Source organism: Onychostruthus taczanowskii, unplaced genomic scaffold (assembly GCF_017590055.1).
Source record: "Onychostruthus taczanowskii isolate IOZ18803 unplaced genomic scaffold, ASM1759005v1 scaffold25, whole genome shotgun sequence".
Classification (NCBI taxonomy): domain Eukaryota; kingdom Metazoa; phylum Chordata; class Aves; order Passeriformes; family Passeridae; genus Onychostruthus; species Onychostruthus taczanowskii.
This window is the reverse complement of record NW_024499796.1, coordinates 7,594,054-7,612,849: the sequence shown is the minus strand read 5'-3', so window position 1 is coordinate 7,612,849 and position 18,796 is coordinate 7,594,054. Positions and strand designations below refer to the sequence as shown.

Sequence of the window (18,796 nt, the reverse complement as noted above, 5' to 3'; positions counted from 1 at the left end):
AGGCTGGCCTTGGACACTTCCAGGGCTGTGGCATGGCATCCTACCATGACACCCGTCCTGCTTGTCCTTGCTGGGACGTGGGGTGATGTCTCTGTCTGTGTTTATCTGGTTTTTCTGCCTGTGGTGATGATGTAACAGGCTTTTAAAATCAACCTTGAACTGCAGCACACACGGGGAAGTGCAGGCACTATTGGAATTCAATGGCAGCATTCCCATCAAGCCAGGGTTTTGCTTATGAAGTGCAGTCATATGGAGGGATGGAGTGCATGGGTGGATATGTGGCTTTATGCAGTTAAATATTATTGTTCCACAACATAAATAATAAGACTCCTTAATCCAATGAGTTCCTTATGGCTTCAGTTATTACAAAAGTAAATCATAAATTACCAGCAGAGGGAATGGAGTTCCCTGGAATTCCCTGCTTGCTGTTGCCTCCCAGCAGCTGCAGTTTAATAAAATTTTAACCAAGAAAGGGATCCTTTCAAGAATAGCATTTTTTGTGCCCCCTCTCCAAAAGTTCTCAAAATCCCTTTAATATTTGGGTTTAAAATTCCTGTTTCTCACACACAGAGATACTTTTAATTGTAGAGAGATTTGTGTGGGGACTCTCACACAAATGCTGATGGGGATGGCAGTGCTGGCTTAGAAAGAGCAGGTTTGGGGTGCTGCCCTTGGTTATTTGGTGCTGGAAATGGGTTCCCAGACTGGTTCCCTTGTTGGTGCTGGAAGTGGGTTCCCAGACTGGTTCCCTTTCCCCCTGGTGACAAGGTGTCCAGGTGGAAGCTTCCCAAATTGTTCTTTGTCCGTTGGTCAGAGGGGCTGTGGTGCCCATCAGATAACTTGGAGGTTTATGTCAACTGATTTCCCTTTTCCGTCCCAGATCTCCAAATTTAACTTTCCCTGTTTTCCCATTCTCTGCAAAATCCTCTTTTTAACATCTTATGTTGGACTCTTGGGGGACAGGCATGTTGAAATCAGCAGGGATTGCACAAATTCCTTCATCTAGGCCTGCCCTCCCAGTGCATGGAAACACGGCCTACAAAACAGTGTCAGAATTCACCCACAGCTGGAAAAACCCCCAAAACTCCCTGGAGAACCCCTCAGCCTGAGTTCTGCTGCTCCTGCTGCCTGCAGCAGAGTGTCCTTTCTCCCCTGGAGCAAGTGTCCTTTCTCCTCTGGTTGGGAATGTGCCAGTCCCAGTGTGTGCCCAGGCCCCACAGCCTGTGGCACTGATGAGAAACCTCCTTTTTCTCAGCTCCTGCCCTCTCCAAACAGCCCAACAAGGGCAGCATTCACTGCTGGGAGTGATTCAGTCCATCCAGCATCTCTGTCTTTAATGCTGCTGATGATCCAGCGGCCTTGGGAAGATGTGGCTGCAGCCAAAACGCTTTTTTTTGGAGGTGAGGAAGTGATTTCCACAGCAGGCAGGGAAATGACCCAATGTGGGGAGGGAGCTGCTCCAGCCCTGCCTCTAAAACCAGCAGGGATTTGTCACCTCAAGGTGCCACTCTGCTGTCCCCACAGGCCTCAGAGGGACAAGGGTGGATGAGGAAGGACAGCCCTGGTGGGCTCTGTGCCACCAACTCACCCTGGGAGAGAGGAATCCCCCAAAGGGAGCTCTCTTTGGGAAAAATGCTCAGGAGAAACTCTGAGTTGGTTCTTACAAGATATTTTGGGGGCTGGACAATGAGGGGTTTTTTTTTGGAGAGTGCCAGAATGCTTTGTTTCAACTGTAAGTTTGGTGGAGTAGTTTGGTGTCCCCAGGTTGAGGTTTTGAATTCCTAAATTCCATTTGAAGGCTGCAGAGCCTTGGGAATATGAGCATGTTTGTGATGGAGGTGCTGATCTGGGGAGCAGAAGGAACCAGGCTTTGTCCCTGTTGTCCCCATGATGCTCTAAAGAGTGGGAACCTTTCTCCTGAGAGCTCTCCGAGCAGGGAGGAGCTGTGGGACAAAAACCAGGGCTGGACAGGGGACACAGGAACAAGCTCTGTGTGAAATCATGGGGCAGCCCTGGGGTTCTACTGTGTTTAAAGGATGTTTAAGCCTTGGTGACCCCATTGTGCTTTCACCTTTGGGGTGGTGAAGGGATTAATCCCAGCTCCAGACAGATTCCCCAGCCAGGCAGATCAAGGCATATAATTGCCTGGAAACAGCTATTTAGTTAAAAAAAAAAAAAACCAACCCAACAATTGGTGATGGAAAGGGGAAGGGAAGCTAAAAGGCTATCAGGGGAGCTGGGAAGTTCTCAAATTCCCTGTTTTCAGCCCTCTGGCCCCTCGGTTTGCTGTGCCCTGGGCCAGATGGCAGCTTGCAGCCAGCCTGGGCAGATGGCAGGGGCTGCTTGCATTGCAAGTGCTGCCTGATCGATGCTGTGGGGAGCTGTAAAGGGACAATTGGCCTCTGCTGCCTGATTTATTCCATCCTGCCCCATGCCAGACCCTGGAGCAGCCATTTGGGGGGAGTTTGTCCATGAAATGAGCTGGGTTTTGCAGCAGCAGCAGCAGCAGTGTGTGGGTTCATCCTCTGGAGCCTGTGCCCCCTTATCAGGGATTATCAGTGACCCTTGTCCTGAGGATGCTCCTGCAGATCCCTAGGGAGGAGAGCTGCTGCTTCCCACATGGCTGTGGCTGCTGGGAGCTATGTCAGGAGGCAATTATCCACCTTACTGCCCTGCCAACTGCTTTTCCATCCCCCTTTATGGCTCTTTCAGCTGCTCCAAACCATCCTGGTACCTCAGAGTTACACTTAACATTTCACCTAAATTTTCTCCGCTGCCACTTGAGCTCTCTCCAGTTATTTGGTCTCATTAAATTTATGGCAGTGATTAATCCTGGCCCTCTTTACAGCCCCAGAGTCTTCTCTATGATGAATCTTCTCCACTTCATGGCACTGTCCCTCTGCAGTGGTAGAATTAGGTAGATGACACAGGGCAGATTTTGGGTTCTTTGTTGGCTGCTTGAAGAATTCAGAGTCAGGAAGAAGTTCCGTGAATGGTTTGATGTGAAACATTCAATTTGCATAACTTTTACCTTTGTTTTCTCTTCTGAAGATGATTTGATTTGAGGAGAGGAGTTGTAGTGTTGCATAAAGGACCAAGTAAGTGTTTTAGGCAAAGCAGGTCCCCACCAAACCCTACCCCTGGAGAGCTTTGTTGATGTTGATATCCCCTGCTCTTGTTTGGAGCTGCAGCTCACTGGGAATTTATCCCAAACAAATTTATTGGGGTAATTGTGTATTCCCAACCTTTCCATCCTAGAGAAGGAGGGAAGGAGATCTGCTAGGTACAATTTCTCAAGTGATGGCTCTTCTGGACTCAGCTTCTTGCTGAAGTTTCTCCTGCTTCTCTCACTGCTGTCACCAGCATTGCCCCCCTCACATCTTCCAAAATAGTGCTGTGATCAGCAGAATTTCTCAAATGCATTAAAAAAAGTAACGAGCACAGGAGCCAAGGTGAGATGATAAGTGAGCTGCCACTTTTCCCATTATTTTTATGTTGGACAAACCAGGCACAACAGCCCCTCAAATAAATGTCTCTGTGGTGCAGGGCACTTGAGCCAGAGTGCCTGTAAATGTGTCTGTCCCTTGTGTGTCACTCCTATTGATTTTTACATGTCCTGCTTATGCCATTTCTAGGATCATATTGGTCACTGTGGCTGTTTGAGGCTTTTTCTTGGGATCAGAATGTTCCACTTGGAGTGGGGAATGTAAGACCCGAGCAGAATAGATGGGAAAAAGCTTCTGCTGTTTCCAGATGAGTGTCTCCATCCAAGTCCAGTCTGAGTAATTAAAACCCTGCAAGATCTCGAGTCTTCCAGCTGCACATCTTGCACTCCCTCACCCTGACACATAAACCTGCCAGATGTTGCTGCAAATTTAGGGTTCTGCTTGTCCTCTCTGACAGAATGAGGGGGTTGGCTGGAGGAGCTGTGTATTTATAGCCTTGAGTGCAGAGTGAGGATGAGAAACTGGGGATTACTGGGATGGACTGGAGCCTCACAGCAGCCTCAGAGACCCTGCAAATCTCCCAGCCTGGACCTGTGGTGGCTCTGAGATCTTCTGGCTCTTAACCCTGGTCACAGGACTGGAGATTTGGGGTTGTCACTTGGTTGTCTTATTTTAGCTCCTTCTGTCCCCTCCTGCTCTTTGTTTTGCTGTTCCTGGTGCTTCTGGCTCTTTCCTCAGCGTGGTTTGGACAGAGTTTTGGTGTGGTGGGTTTGTCATGAGGGTTTGTCCTTGAATTCTTGAGGCTGCTACAAACTCATCAGCTTCTCACAGCAGCTTTTATGGCTGAAGAGGCTCTTCAGTGGCCCTGAAATCCCTCAGAGCTTCCCCAGTTACCCCCAGTGTCACTGCAACGATGAGTGCAGGGTTCCTTCAGCGTGGTGGACCCTGCATGTCATTTATTGGGGCATCACAGCCTGTCTGTGCCCGTGGTCCCTTCCAGCCCCAAACATTCTGTGATTCTATGGATTTGTCCTTCCCTTTCCCTCACTCCTGGCATCAGTGCCTCGGTTCTGGGAGCTGCTCCCTGGCACGGCTGCTGCCTGGCCGGGTGGGCGTTAGTGCACAGCAGGCACTGCCAGTGAGGCAGAGCTCAGCCAAAAGCATTGTTTTTGCCTGAAATTGCCTTAGATATGAAAAGCTTTATTCATTATCGGCTTTTCTGGCTCGGCAAGAGGCTGCCAGCCCAAAGCTGGTTGGATCCTTCCTAATAACAGTAATTGCAAACGCTGGCGTTCCCTCTGAAGGGTGGCTGAAATCCCTTTCCTAACCCCAGAGCTGTCAATGAATCTCCTAATCCAGGCAGTAGATCACAAGCTCTGATACCCACGGGTAACTCGCAGACTCTGCTGCTTTTATTGAAGGAATAAATTGCTTTTCTTTGTGAGGAATGAGGTGATCTGGCTTTCCTTGCTCAAGTTGTTCCGTCTGCCCGTGACACGCCTGGGATGCTGAATTTATTGCCTGAATTCAGTGTGTCCTGAGCTTTCCACTGGCTAAAATCATCCCAATCCCTGTTTTAAGGACAGGGAGGGGGTGTGTATTTTCAACTCTGACAGGCACAGGTGAGGATCAATATGTGCAAAGCAGAGATGTCAACATCCATACGAGCCCTGCAGGAGCTTGGCTGCTCCTGGGCTGCTCCAGGAGAGGCTGATCCTCGTGCTTTACTGCTCTCCATAAAAACTGGCAGCCTCTGGTGTTTCTCAGAGATGCACTGAGAATGTGTTTTAATAAATAACAGACTGCTGGACCATGGTGATGTTGTAATACTGCCACGGCTGTTGGGTTTGAGGAACTCTGCTGCACTCCCCAGAGCTCTGGAGTGGAGGTGTCTTTCTAGGTGTCCCCAGGATGTAGGAATAGTTCATATTTTTTTCCCCAAAACCAAAAATAGGAGTAGAGAAGAGCTTGTCCTGCTGTGGAGCACCAGGAAGGGCTGGAGCAGCGAGGCTCATCCCCTTCATTAGAGGAATGGAGCTGTGAGGTGCTGTCAGGATGTGGCCCCACATGGTGGGGTGGTTTGTGTCCAAGGGCTGTTGGCACTTCTGTGGGCAAATCTGCTGGATTGTCCCTTGGGAAGCGTTTCTTTCCTGGTGGGAAAGGCTTTGGGGCATCCACCCTTCTCCAGTCTCAGCCCATGACTGAGCAAAACCCCTCTGGCACCTGGGGAGGTGGCTGAGGGGCGGTAGTGCTGGGTTCAGGTTGAACCAGATGTTCTTGGGGGGTTCTTCCAATCCCTGATGATTCTGTGAAAGCCCCTTCAGCACCACATGCTGTCACCTGGGTTTCTCCCAGTGTGTGCCCACCATGCTCCAGAGCTCGTGGCTTCTTGGGGATGGAGGAGAGTTTGTCCAGGCTAGGAACAGCAGCTTTTATATTTTTCAGATTCTGTGCTGCTTTGGTGTGTAATTCTGAGCTTCGTATTAGGGGGTGGTGAGCTCTGTGCACAGAGCAGGGAGGCAAAACAATTCCTGCTCCAGGTGGGCACCAAGGACAAATGATCCAAATCTCAGCCCAGGTGCACAAACAGCATGGGCTGAAGAGAGAAAAAACAAGCAGGATGGGGCTGCATGGGCTAAAGCTGGAACTGGACAATGAACTGCAATCTGCAAATGGAGCAGAACTGATAAAAGTGAGAGACCCCATGACCAGTTGAGCATTTTGTGACCATTTTGGTTCATCTTGGGCATAGCCCTGGCTGGGCTCTTGTGCTGCCCAAGGTGGATCCATTGAGGCCTTTGAATATATCCCTGTTTTATTCTTTAACTCTGTCCAGCCTGTGTTCTATCTCAGCCTTCCCAAGGCATCAGTTCCTCACCCAGCTGAGCTCCTGCCCGTGCCATTAACCCAACCACACATTCCCAAAAACCCTCCAGCCATGGAAATGATGTATGGAGAGACAGCCAGCAAGCCGAGAGGTGTGGGCAGGGAGATTCATCAGGAGCTGGGAGTGACTGGCTGTGGAAGAAGAGCAGAGCTGAGAATATAAATATTGGTGCAGATAATAACGGCGACGCCTGGGAGGGGGAAGATGGATCACCAGCTATTAGTGGGCATTATTGCAGCAGCTGCAATGCATCACCCGGGAAGAATGGGATGGATACATCATGCCAGTGTATTTATTTAAAATCCCCAAACTTTTATTGAATAAATCTGTTTGTATAAATAGAAAGGGCCGTATTTAAGCAGCCTGGTTTTGCAGGCAGATGTGCTCTGCTGCTCGGTGATATGTAATAGAGAGATGTTGAGTGTCACACTTGGAGCACAGCTTTACACCTAAATTTATTTGTGTGTAATTAATACCCCTGTTGAAAGACACAGCTCATAAAATATGCAAACGCTGTTTGATATTCCAGCATTTCACACTGTCCTGATCCTGTGGGATTGACTTCAGTGGGGGCTGTTAGCTGCCAGCACCTGTAGATCTAAGCACTGGAATTATTATTGTTAATTGGTATTTAATATGGGCTGAATTTTTCAAAAGTATTCCAAGGCTGAGGAGCCCCTGGGAGAGGTGTGGAGGCTCAGATGATAAACCATCACCTTTAGCACAAACTGGGCTCTGCAGCTCTGGGATGCCTTTGAAGCCTGGGAATGCAGGGGCAGCTCCAAAGTGGTGGGGCTGGTCCTCAAAATGTGATGTTTTGCTGCTTAATTTCTCCCTGCTGTAAGTGCTGTTATTGGCCTCTGCCCACCGAGCTGAGTGTCTGATGAGATTGCCTTGTGGCGGTCAGGAGAGCCTCTTGCTCCTCTGGGAAGTGCTGGATTAAGAATCACCCATCAGGGCTGGGATTGGGCTTTGTAGGAGTTGGGGCATCACTAAGAAATGGGCTGCAGAGCATTTAAACCTGGATGGAATGCCCAGGGCTGGTCCAGGCGTTGCTGTGTGTCCTGCACAGCCCAGCGTTGGCTCATCAGGGCTGGGGTGCTTCTCCTACTGCTCAGAGACATTGGATGACTGTTTAATATCTGCTCCTGCTTGGAGTGGATCTGGGCTCCTACAGCAGTTTGCAGCCCTGGCTGGGGGATGGGGATGGCTTTTTGGCACAAAGGAAACTTTTCAGTGAGGAAAAGCAAAATCAGATCAAGAGCGAACGCAGAGCCTTAAGCAGACCAAAATCCAGCCCTTAAAGTGAATTCTCTGAGCATGATATAAAGTCACTGAGGCAAGAGCTGCTCCTGGTCCTGAAGAGGAGCTGAAGGGAGGTTGTGGGCACCTTTGGAGCAGGGGGAGCTGGAGCTGGTGGCTCTGGTGGCTCAGATGGCCCCTCTGGGTGCTGGCAGAGCCATCTCAGCTGGGCCCATTAGTGCTCAGCAAAAGCTCTGCAGGGGCAGAGCTGGCAGCCCGTGGTGCTGTGGGCATCGTGGGCATGCCTGGCACAGGGCACAGAGCCTGGCACAGGGCACAGAGCCACTCTTGGCTGTGATCCCCGCTCGTGTCGAGCAGCGTTCCGCCTTTTCCAGCCTCCAGCCAGCGGAAAGAAATGTGCAGCGGGCACTGATCCGGGAAAAACAGAGAGCAGGAGCTAAATTCTCATCTCTTCCTGGGATTCTCCTCCCTCCTCGGTGCCTGATGAAGTGCCAGTGAGCATCCCCTGGGTGTTATCCCTGACTCCTTCTCCTTCTCGTTGCAGCGAACACGATCTGGGCGAGGACATCTACGACTGCGTCCCCTGCGAGGATGAGGGCGATGATATCTACGAGGATATCATCAGAGTGGAGGTTCAGCAGCCCATGGTAACAACCCAGCTGTGTTTTCACAGCCACACCTCGCTGGCAGGGGGAGGGAGGGGGTTCCAGGAAGGAAAGAACTCCGTGCCACGGCAGGTGATGCTGCAGGGAAGGGAATCGCTCTGAGTCGCTCCTCCAAAGTGGGATGGCACCAGCCCACAGGGGTTCTCCGAGGAGTTTCCCTGCCCAGCCTGTCATCTGCAGGAGCTGGGGAGGAGGAAGGGAAAGGGAGACCTAATAAGCCCTAAAAGATAAGCTAAAAATAGGATTTTGCTGCTGCTGAGACTGTGTCACTCCAGCCTTTCTGGGGAGGTTCCGCCTGCTCCGTCAGCCAGAGGTGCCACTGGTATTTTTAGTTCAGGGTGACAGATCTGTGTGTCAAGGATCCAGCAGCTGTCTGTGCCTGCTGCTCCTACCTGGAGCAGGAAGATGTTTACAGTGGAGCTTTCTGGGGCAGTAGGGACCAGTGTGGCATTAGGGACAAGTAGCTGTCCCCATTTGTCACCTCTAACAAGCTTTTGCTGCTGGAGAAGCCTGAGTGTGAGGCATGGACAGCATCATGGAGGGACTTGTGATATCTCCAAGGGCTCTGGAGCAAATATCACACTCCATGGATGAGCCCAGGAGGTGTTGGTGGCCCTTGCACCACCCCAAAGTGCCCACAGCCACCTCCCTACCTCTGTCCCAGAGCGTGACCTTCCAAATTTTCTCCCCCCCCAGTCCAATATCTGCTTCCCCCAGGCTTTGTTCATCCACTAATTACTCTTCCCTAGTTCCCCCCTCCCTGGAACAAAGCGGGATCAATGGACAAGTTCAGTGATCAATTCAACCCCTGGAGCAGCACGAGGGGGCTGGAGCCTGGGAATGCAGGGCTGCATCCACGGATGCCTGTGCTCTGGTTCCTCAAAGATCATAAACCCCTCATTCCATCCCTTCACACCTTGGCTGCAGCTGGAGGAGCTCCCTGCACACCAAAACCTCCCTGGATCAGGGAATTGGGCCCAAAATATTCCCCCTGATCCTGCCAAAGTGCTTGGCTCTGAAGGCAGCACAGCTCGTTGCTCTCCAGTGGTTTTTGCCACCAGTTGCAGAAGCCACTTGGCCCAAGAACTGCCCCAGGGGAAGGTTCTGGTAGGAATATCTTGCCTAAATGGGAAAAATGGGGGAAAACTCCAGCAGCCAGGTAATAAAGAATTAAGGTCAGTGGAACTGGCAATTTGTCACTGTCCCCTCCACATTATTTTGTGTTTTCTGCTGAGCAGTGTTGGAGTTGAGAGCTGTGACTCCCTTTCACTTCCCTGAGGAAAAGAGCCTATTTTTAATATATCTGCCCAAAAAATTGAACTTTTAGGGTAACATTTGTTGCAACAGCAAGTGTGTGATGCTAATGGCTTCTTGTATTTCTGCATGCTTCAGATTAGATACATGCAGGTAAGATGAATTGATTAAAATCTGGGGTTTCATCCAGCTGAAAGGTCCCAGCTGTGAGTTCTGAGGGGGTGGACAGAGGGGCTCTGTTCCTGTGCATGATCCATAAAACCCCATCACTGAACTCCCTCCCAAATTCAGATTCTGCCCTGCCAAGTGCAGCAGCTCCCAACACGTGGTCCCAGCTTTACAGAGCAGAAGTGACTCCACGAGTTGGGGCTTTGGGAAAAGCACATTTTATCAGATTTGACCTAAAATCAGGAGAACTGGCAACCCTGGCCAGGGATTTGTATGAGTCTGATGTATTATTTGTGACCCACTTAGTATCTGTTGTGAGTTTCATCTTAAGGAATTAAAAAAACAATTTAAAAAGGGGGGAAAAATCAGCCTTTATCTCTTATTATTCTTCTTTAGCTGATAGTCTGTGGTGGTGTGGCTGTAATAAATGCAAAAAATGCATTTTTTCCATGTTGAAACATATTTAATAACACAGCCAGGGTTCCTCCTTATATTTTTTGGATAAAAATGGTTCCCTTTAGCATAAACCAGTAGTGGTTCTCTCCTGACTTTCCAAACTTGTGCTTGGTTGCTGTAACTGGACCACCCTTAGGACCATCTGACCATGCCTTATTTTTCCTTTCCCTAGAAAATGGGAATGACAGAAGATGACAAAAGGAATTGCTGTTTGCTAGAAATCCAAGAAACTGAGGCCAAATACTACAAAACCCTTGAAGATATAGAAAAGGTGAGAACTGAGCCCTGCTTTCCCCAGCAGCCCTGGATCCCACGTGAGTTGGGCTGGGTTGGTTCTTGCTCCCAAAGCTGGGAGATGTGAGGGGCAGGATGGAGGAAAATGGGAGAGGAGGGGGATCCACAAAACCCTGACAAGCAGCAAAAGCAGCATTTTTTTGGTGATTGCTGCAGATTAGAAGCAGGCTGAAAAGCCTCCTGCTGTGTCCCCCCTCTCCTGGGGTGAGAATCTCCCACTCCTGGCTCAGCCAGGCCGGGTTTGCCGATAAGAGCTGTGTTTGCAGATATCTCTTATCACTCTGATTGCCACGGAATAATTCCTTTATTCCGAGTGCTGAAGCTGTGCTGACTTGCCATTGAAGCTAATTGGATTAAAAGGAACGTTGTGCTGCCTAAATTTGTGGGGGTTTTAATTGGTTTTGATGAATTATTGTGGCTCCTTTCTTTCAAAACCAAATAAAAGGATAACACCTCAGCAATGGATGGAGCCTGGAGGTGGTTCCTGCCCCCAGGAAACCAGCAGGAAGGAAGAACAAGAATGAAAATCAAGCTGCCATTTCTAATCACCCTGATGCTTTTGTTTCCTCCCCTTTTGCCATTCTTTCCCTCTGTCTGCTGAAAGTTCCCCCGAAGAAGCTGTGAGCAAAACTGGAAAAATGGAAGAACACTTCCCATTTTCCAGGAAAATGTCCCAATATATTTGTCATTTATGTTTCCAAGGAACCCTTGTTCCTTGGAAACAGCCACAGCCCTCTGGTTCGGGGGGAAGGAAGGGTTAAATTATTGCTTTCATATCAATTAAAGCTTGCAAAGGCTTTGCAGGTCCTGGTGGTGTCATGGCTGGAAATTCCCCTTTTGGGTGTGTTGTGTTTGGGGTTTTTTGCAGTCCCAGGTCACGTAGATGTTCCTATTAAATATGTATTTGTTCAGAAAGGCATTGCCCATGTAATCACATCATTGCTGCCTTCTCAAGGGCAGAATTCCAGGGAGATAAAGGGCTGGGAAGATGCTTCAGTGCAGCCAAGGACTGCAGAGTGCATTTCACCCCCCTGCTGCAGCTTCAGCAGGGGAAGGGGCTGTGGGCACCCATGGGTGGGGGTCTGGCACCTTCCCACCCCTGGAAGTGCTGTGGGAGCTCAGGGATGGTGCACTCATGGAATTCCTGCCTCCCAGTTCCATCCTCTGCCTTTGCAAGTGCTTAAACTCATGAAAACCTGCCCAGGTGAACTCAGCTGGTGAGGCAGAAATTATAAATCCCTTGCACCACCTCGTTCCCTGCTCTGCAGTGCCTCAATCCCTTTTCCATTTCCCTCTTGCAGAACTACATGAACCCCCTGAGGCTGGTACTGACTCCCCAAGACATGGAAGCTATTTTTATCAACTTGGAGGTAACACTGTGGGCATTGTGCCTTAAATCTTTGTTCTTTTCGCAGCAGCTCAGCCCTCTCCCTGCTTAGGAGGAGGTTTTCTGATTTCCTCTTAGATTTGTGCATTCACTTGGAGAGCTGCAGCCTTTCGTGTGCTGTGGAGCTTAAACTGCTTTGGGAGGCATTCTTTAACACTCAGTTTTAGAGGTGGGGAATATATGAACTGTAGGAAAGAAAACAATTCTATCTAGTGGATGTTTCAGGGCTGGGACTCTGGATTTTAGCTGATTTGGGCACAGGGTGATGAAGGGATTTATTTCTCCTCTGGTTTGCACAGGGTCTAGGTCAGAACCTCATCTCCTCCACTCCTTCCATCCCATCTCCTCCTCCCTCCCCACCCTGGGGCATTTCTCACTGCTGGAATTACACCCCTGTCCTCCAGGCCACTCAGGGCTGCCTTCCACTAGAACAACTTTCTTTACAAACACCTAAAAGAGGGAAACCCCTGCCTGATGAAGGAGGGAATGTGCATTTCTCTGGGCTCTGTTTGCCCACCTGCTTTGAATGTGTTTAAAGTGTTGACTGTTGCTTGGTTTTAGGACCTAATTAAAGTGCACTTCAGTTTCCTGAGAGCCATCGATGTCTCGATGATGTCTGGAGGAAGCAGCCTGGCAAAAGTGTTCCTGGAGTTCAAAGAGAGGTAAAGGAATCCCAGGCTTCAGGCAGCTCCAGTTTTAACAGATTTGGGTTATTTTTGGAGATTTAAACAGAGTTCTTGTTACTCTCTACTACAGCCTGAAAGGAGGCTGGAGCCAGGTGGGGATCTGTCTTTTCTCTCAAGTAACAGCAGGACAAGAGGAAATAGCCTCAAGTTCCACCAGGGCAGGTTTTGAATGGATATTAGTGAAAATTTCTTCACTGGGAGGGTTGTCAAGCACTGGAACATGCTGCCCTGGAAGTGTCCAAAAATTGTGTGGCTGTGGTGCTCAGGGCCATGGTTCAGTGGCAGTGCTGGGTTAGTGGTTGGACTCAGAGGTATTTTTCCACCTAAATAATTCTGTGATTCCAGAGATGCCTTTCACAGCAGCCCAGGTTTGCATCCTCCACGGCAAACTGCTGTCAGGCAGCTGAAACATCACTGAGAGCTGACATGAAACAGCAAAATCCAGCCACAACTTCAGATCATCCAGGGCAGAGGCTGGGACATCTCCCCTGTGACCACCAGGCTCAGTGGTGTGGCTCCTGCAAGCCCCTGGATTTTCCTTGAGCTCAGCATCCCCAAGGAGGTTGAATATCCAGTGTGTTTGTGGGGACACATCTGAGGGGATAAAGATGAGCTGGAATGGAGTGAAACCTCAGTGGCCTTCAGGGGTTTTGTGTGGTCTCTGCCAGCAGCAGAGGGCTGTGCTGTGGTGGGGTGACTCCTGCTTTGATCAAAGTGGTTCCTCACTCTCAAAGAATCTGGTATTTGGCACAGAGCTCATCCTGCACCTTCTGCACGGTGAATAAATGTGAAAGTTTCTTTCACAAACAGAATCAATCCTGGGTTTTGGCAGCTGCAAGCAGGAGCACCCCAGCACGCAGAGATAAGGTTGATAAAAGCCTTTAATATCCTTAATAGTAATCAAAGGGTGATTCATTGTGGAATGGTGCCAGGCTGTTATTTCACTGTGATTAAACCAGTGTCTAGACACAGAAATGCCATTCAGAAGTCAATAACTGCAGAAATACCATCTGCATTAATAACACACCGTGAGGTCACATCTTCCATCATTCTGGGGGCCTATGTTACAAAGGGCATTTTTTTCTGGGTTAAATTACAAAAGTATTTCATAGAGGAATGCAAATAATTTCAAAATACTCATAAAACTCACTCAGGTGATTTTGATCTCCTGATTCCTGGCTCAGCCCCGTGCATGCCAGTGTCATCCCTGGGGCAGAGCTGTGGACACAGGGAGCAGGGAGGGGACACAGGAGGGGTTGTGGAAGTGACACTGCTGCCCAGGGAGGTGCAGTGGCTGTGCAGGAGCACGAGGCTGGGTTTTGAGCCATTAAATCAATGTTTTCTTCTGTTGACATGCTGGTGGGAGCTGGCAGAATGCTTGGAGCTGGTGAGTTCCATGCAGATGGGTGAAGCAGCTGACCCCCTTCCTAAGGGAGCTTGCAGACAACTTCCTGAAGGACCTGAAAGCCTTGGAGAGGTGTGAGGGAAGCAGCTGTGAGGTGGTGGTGGTGGATCTGAAGCTCTCTTCAGTCCAGGGAGACTCTGGGGACATCAGTGCTGTGTGAAACTGCTGCTCAAGGGGGGTTTTACCTTGGAGAAAATCAGATTGTTGGGGATGGAGAGTTTGGAGCAACCTGATGTAAACAGGCAGAGTCCTTTCCTCCATCAGGACAGTCAGGAACACCACGCTTTACAGCAAGGGAATTTCAGTGCAGGAGGAGGAGGAGAAGGTGAACTCTCTGGGGAGACAGTGTTGTCCCACCAAGAGGGGAACATGGACCTCCAGAGTCCCCACTTGGTCCCTGAGTATGGACCTTCCTCCATCAAATCTATCCGTGACAAACAACTCCTGCTGCCCTCCACATCCTTGGAGACACTCTGGCAAAATGATGCATTGCTCCTTGGCTTTGCAGGGGCCTTTTTTTAAGGAAATAGTTTGTAAATCTCTTCCTCTGGAAGACAGAGGTTTGAATTTATGCTCCTGAAACCTTTTTGAAGCTCTCCCCATTCTAGCAAGGTAGATGTTATTGTGCCTGTGCAGAAGTTGTCAGGGGGAAAAGGTGGAAGAATAATCTTTACTGGCTGTGGCTCCATAAATCTCTTTATTCACTTCCCTGCAGGGTGTGAATGTCCCAAGTTTATGGAGCAACTGGGTCAGTGGTTCCCAGGTCATCTCCATCGAGAGATGAGGCCCCCAGATAATGGATGAGATGCAGTTTGTGATGGAAGATGTGTCTTAGCAGCAGCAGCAGCACAGTTAACAGCCAGAAAGGGGGAGAAAACCCAAACCTGTCAGGCAGGATTAATGAGGGAAGTGAGGGAAAAGGGGGAATCCATGACAAAACTGCTCTTTTTTTGTCAGTGTTTAAATTTATAGCCCAGGGTGTCCATGCAGTGCTTCACTGTGTTTCCAAAGGCTGTGACAACATTCTTTTCCCAATTACCCAGGCTCTTGATCTCTAGGTCCCCGTGGCTCATTCAAGAAGATGTGATTCTAAAATGTGACATAGAACCATCATGGAATCACTGAATGGTTTGGGTTGGAAGGGACCTTAAAATCCATCCCATTTCACCCCCTGCCATGGGCAGGAACACTTTCCACCATCCCAGGTTGCTCCAAGCCCCGTGCAACCTGGCCTTGGATAATTCCAGGGTCAGCCACAAACTCTCTGGGCAGCTTCTGACAGTTCCTCACCACCCTCCCAAGGGAGAATTTCATCCCACTACCTCATCTAAAACCAGGCTCCTCTGCTCTGCCCACCCAGCCCCTTCTGTTCATCATGAGCTGAATCACCTCCATAGACTCTGGAAACTTCTAAATGTTCAAGTGATGAAAATCTAAATGTCAAAAAGCCACACAATAAAAGAGTTTTTATACTTTGCTAAGCAGTGAAAAGGGGGAATAGCTGTTCGCCTTGGCCTTTCGCTGTACACACATTTATATATCTTTTATAACAGCTTATAACTGCCAGCATTTCCAGTTAAACCTGTGATTTCCCTCCCTTCAGGCTGCTGATTTATGGCAAGTACTGCAGCCACATGGAATATGCCCAGAACACCCTGAACCACCTCCTTGCCAACCGGGAGGACGTGCGGCAGAAGGTGGAGGTGAGCGGGCAGGGGCTGAGTGCTGCCCCCAGCCCTTGTCCCAGCTTTGGGAAGGACCTGCTGGAGCTGAGGATGGTGTCTGGGGAGTGTTTGATTGACCAGAAGAGAAGAAGGGTGTCAGAGTGTGTCTGTGCTGCCACAGAGGGAGCAAAGCTGGGTGTTACCCTGTCCTGTCCCTCGTTTTTCCCTTATCTCCTCACCAGACTCTCACTCTGTCCTTCCTCCCCAAGTTTATCCAAGTTAAAACAAACCAGTGGCTTTATTTGAGTGGGACTGGCTGGGACAAGTTCTTTGAGTTGTGCAGGCCCTGAGCATCCCCAAACCAGGAGCCACGTGGTTTTCCAAAGCCAGCAGCATCAGGGACTGGCAGAGGCAAACCCAAATCCCCAGGCAAACACCAGAATTCCTGCCCTGGCCTTCTTAGTGTGAATAGGGGCTGATCCAGACATTAGGGGAATCAAAGGAGCCCCAGAAGGACTGCATTGTTGTTACCCAGCTCTAATTCCTGCTTTGCTCTTGAAGCTAATTGGAATTTGCCGGGCTGTCTGTCCATGTTACCTCACCTCCTGCAAATGTGCTTTGATTCCCTGTGTGAACCCAGTCCAGGGGTAAAACTGCAGTTAGGAATTGTGGAAAATGGGCTCTCTGTGTCTCACATCGAGGCTGGAGCATCCAGTTGCTCCCTGCTTTTGCTGTCTCTCCCTCCCTCGTGGCAGCTCTGTCATGCAGGGGGGCTGAAAATGGGTCTGGGCAAAGGTAACTGTGGCAAAACTTCCTCCAACCACAATTAGCTCATCTTAATGGTTTAATGCTCATCAGTGACTCCAGAGCCACAGGCTGCATGCTCAGTGCCAGCCCCTCACAAATCAGTAGCTTGGCCCAGTGAGGAGGTGGCTGAGGCAGATGGGTTTCATTTGACATTGCCCCAGGTCTGGGAGCATTCATACAGTGCCCTAATGAGCAGCATCTCATTAGGCTGGAGTGGCTCATTTGCATGGAATTTAGGGTCCAGCCCCTGGGATGAATCCCTTGGTAACCTCTGTGGTGGGAGCCCAGCCCTGGGTGGCTGCAAGGACCACAGGTCTGTGGGCATCAGAACTGAGTTTACAGGAGTCAAACAAACATTCTCAAGACTTCAGAGACTTCTTTTAGGTGGGAAGCTGTTGTTTTCTCACTGCTGATTTATTGATCTCCTTCCTAGGAATGCACACTAAAGGTCCAGGATGGGAAATTCAAATTGCAAGATCTGCTGGTGGTTCCAATGCAAAGAGTTTTGAAGTATCATCTCCTGTTAAAAGTAAGTTTTTCAGCACTGGCAGTTCTCTCTCTGCTGTAGCATCTTTCACGTCTGTCAGTGGAGGGTGAATCATTGCCAAAGGCAGAGCAAGGGTTGGGATTTTTATTCCCCTTCAAATAAAATAATTACTGGAGCTACTTAACACGACATAATATTTGTGCTGTCTCCTAAAGTAGGGTGACCCAGGGTAATTCTGCACTTGCTAGCCACGAGAGGCACTTAATGAACATAAAATAAGCTTGCATATAATCTGATTATGTGTGAAATTCCTCCAGTCAACTCTGTGTAACAGATCTCTCAAGCACCAGCCCTTGGTGTGTTCCCTGTCCTGCAGCCACGGCTGCCTGCTTGGGCATCCCTGCATCCCTGCCACCTCCCTGGCATCCCTGCTGTCACCCAGGCATCCCTGCCACCTTCCTGGCATCCCTCCAGTCACCCTTGGAATGCCTGCAGCCACCCTGACATCCCTGTCACCACCCTGCCAACACTCAGGCAGACCCTCTCCAGTGCAAGTAGGGTCTGGAAATCTTTCCTAGCACATCCAAACTCCTTATTTTTATTAATTTATATTTACTTTTATTACTAATTTTTATTATTTATCAATTTTTATTTATTTGTTATTTATTATTTAATATTTTATCGGTTTATTTTTATTTCAGGAGCTGCTCAGCCATTCCTCAGACCGTCCAGAGAAGCAGCAGCTGAAGGAGGCTCTGGAGGCAATGCAGGTACAGAGGGTGAAGTGGGGAGGGGGCTGTGCTGGCTTTGGGCTGCTGCAGAGCTCAGGATCCCTCTGCTCTGTGGAACAAAAAATTGGATTTAAAATGCACCCAGGAGCAGCTTGAGGGAAGGCAAGGTCTGCTCCTTTTGGCCACACCTGTGTGCGTGGATTGTCACCTGGTGTGGTGGCCTCGCAGCAGATCCCCTGTCACCACTGTCCCCCTGAGGCAGAGGGGTGAGCTGGGGTTTGTTGACAAGGTAGGACTTTTCCCTGATTGCTGCTGTGTGTGCAGAGGCTGTGCCAGATCCGGCTTTTGTCTCTGCTGGGGAGGATTTGGAGGAGCTCCAGAGGTATCAGCAAGTCAGGGAGTGTGGCAGCCATGGGAGTCTGCCTGTGTGGAGCATTCCCTGGGTGCTGTCAGCCAGGTGCTGGGTGGGAATCCTTTAATCCACTTTTTTTTTATTTTATTTTGTTAAAGGGAAGATGTGTTTTCAACAATTGATGACTTTTGGCATCAGCAGTTTGCTTTGCTTCACTTCGACTTGGTTTTTTTCAGCGTTTAGCTGGAGCCCCCAAAATCTCAGAAAAACCATCATCAACAAAAAAAAAAAAAAGAAATTGTAGAATCATCCAAATGTTTCCTGGCTCAGTTATGTCTCCCCACACACACATTCACACCAGATCCACTGGCAGCAGGAGCTGACTGGAGGATGCTCATTACCTCCAGGTTTTTCCCCTGGAGATCACCCCAGGGTTCATCCCTGTGCTCGTGGTCACTTCGTTTTCCACCTCTGGGCTGCAGCTTTTGTAACGTGGCTGCATTTCCTGGCCCTTACATAAGCTGGGTGACCTTTCCAGCCGTTCTCCTGCCAGCCCAGGGCTGCTGTGGGGCTCTCTGTGGAGCTGAGGTGCTTTGAAGGACGTTGCACTGCCAGCCTGCTGCTGTGGCCTCAGATGAACGCTGTGCCTGGTGACAGCAGCTCAGCCCTGCTCGTGGCCTCATCACCCAGCAGCACTGCTGAAAAACAAATGTGTGTTTGCTCTGGCTCTGCTGCACACTCAGCATTTGCTGCAGGAGGATGTTGATAACCATCAGCGAGGTTTCTCTCTCCTCCTCCCCATCCCCAGGACAGTGTGGGAGCAGTTCTGACCACGCTGGGCTCG

The 18,796-nt window shown here is 49.6% G+C and overlaps 1 protein-coding gene across 2 annotated transcripts in view; it reads left to right on the top strand.

The window, feature by feature from the left end:
* Positions 1 to 18,796, top strand: part of VAV2 (vav guanine nucleotide exchange factor 2) — a 122,606-nt gene that overhangs the window by 87,794 nt on the left and 16,016 nt on the right. For both annotated transcript variants that reach the window (XM_041406870.1, XM_041406871.1), the window contains exons 5-11: positions 8,141 to 8,243; positions 10,312 to 10,410; positions 11,735 to 11,803; positions 12,382 to 12,482; positions 15,515 to 15,614; positions 16,816 to 16,911; positions 17,571 to 17,639. In XM_041406870.1, the coding sequence (XP_041262804.1) occupies positions 8,141 to 8,243; positions 10,312 to 10,410; positions 11,735 to 11,803; positions 12,382 to 12,482; positions 15,515 to 15,614; positions 16,816 to 16,911; positions 17,571 to 17,639 (637 nt within the window). The remainder of the gene's footprint in view (positions 1 to 8,140; positions 8,244 to 10,311; positions 10,411 to 11,734; positions 11,804 to 12,381; positions 12,483 to 15,514; positions 15,615 to 16,815; positions 16,912 to 17,570; positions 17,640 to 18,796) is intronic.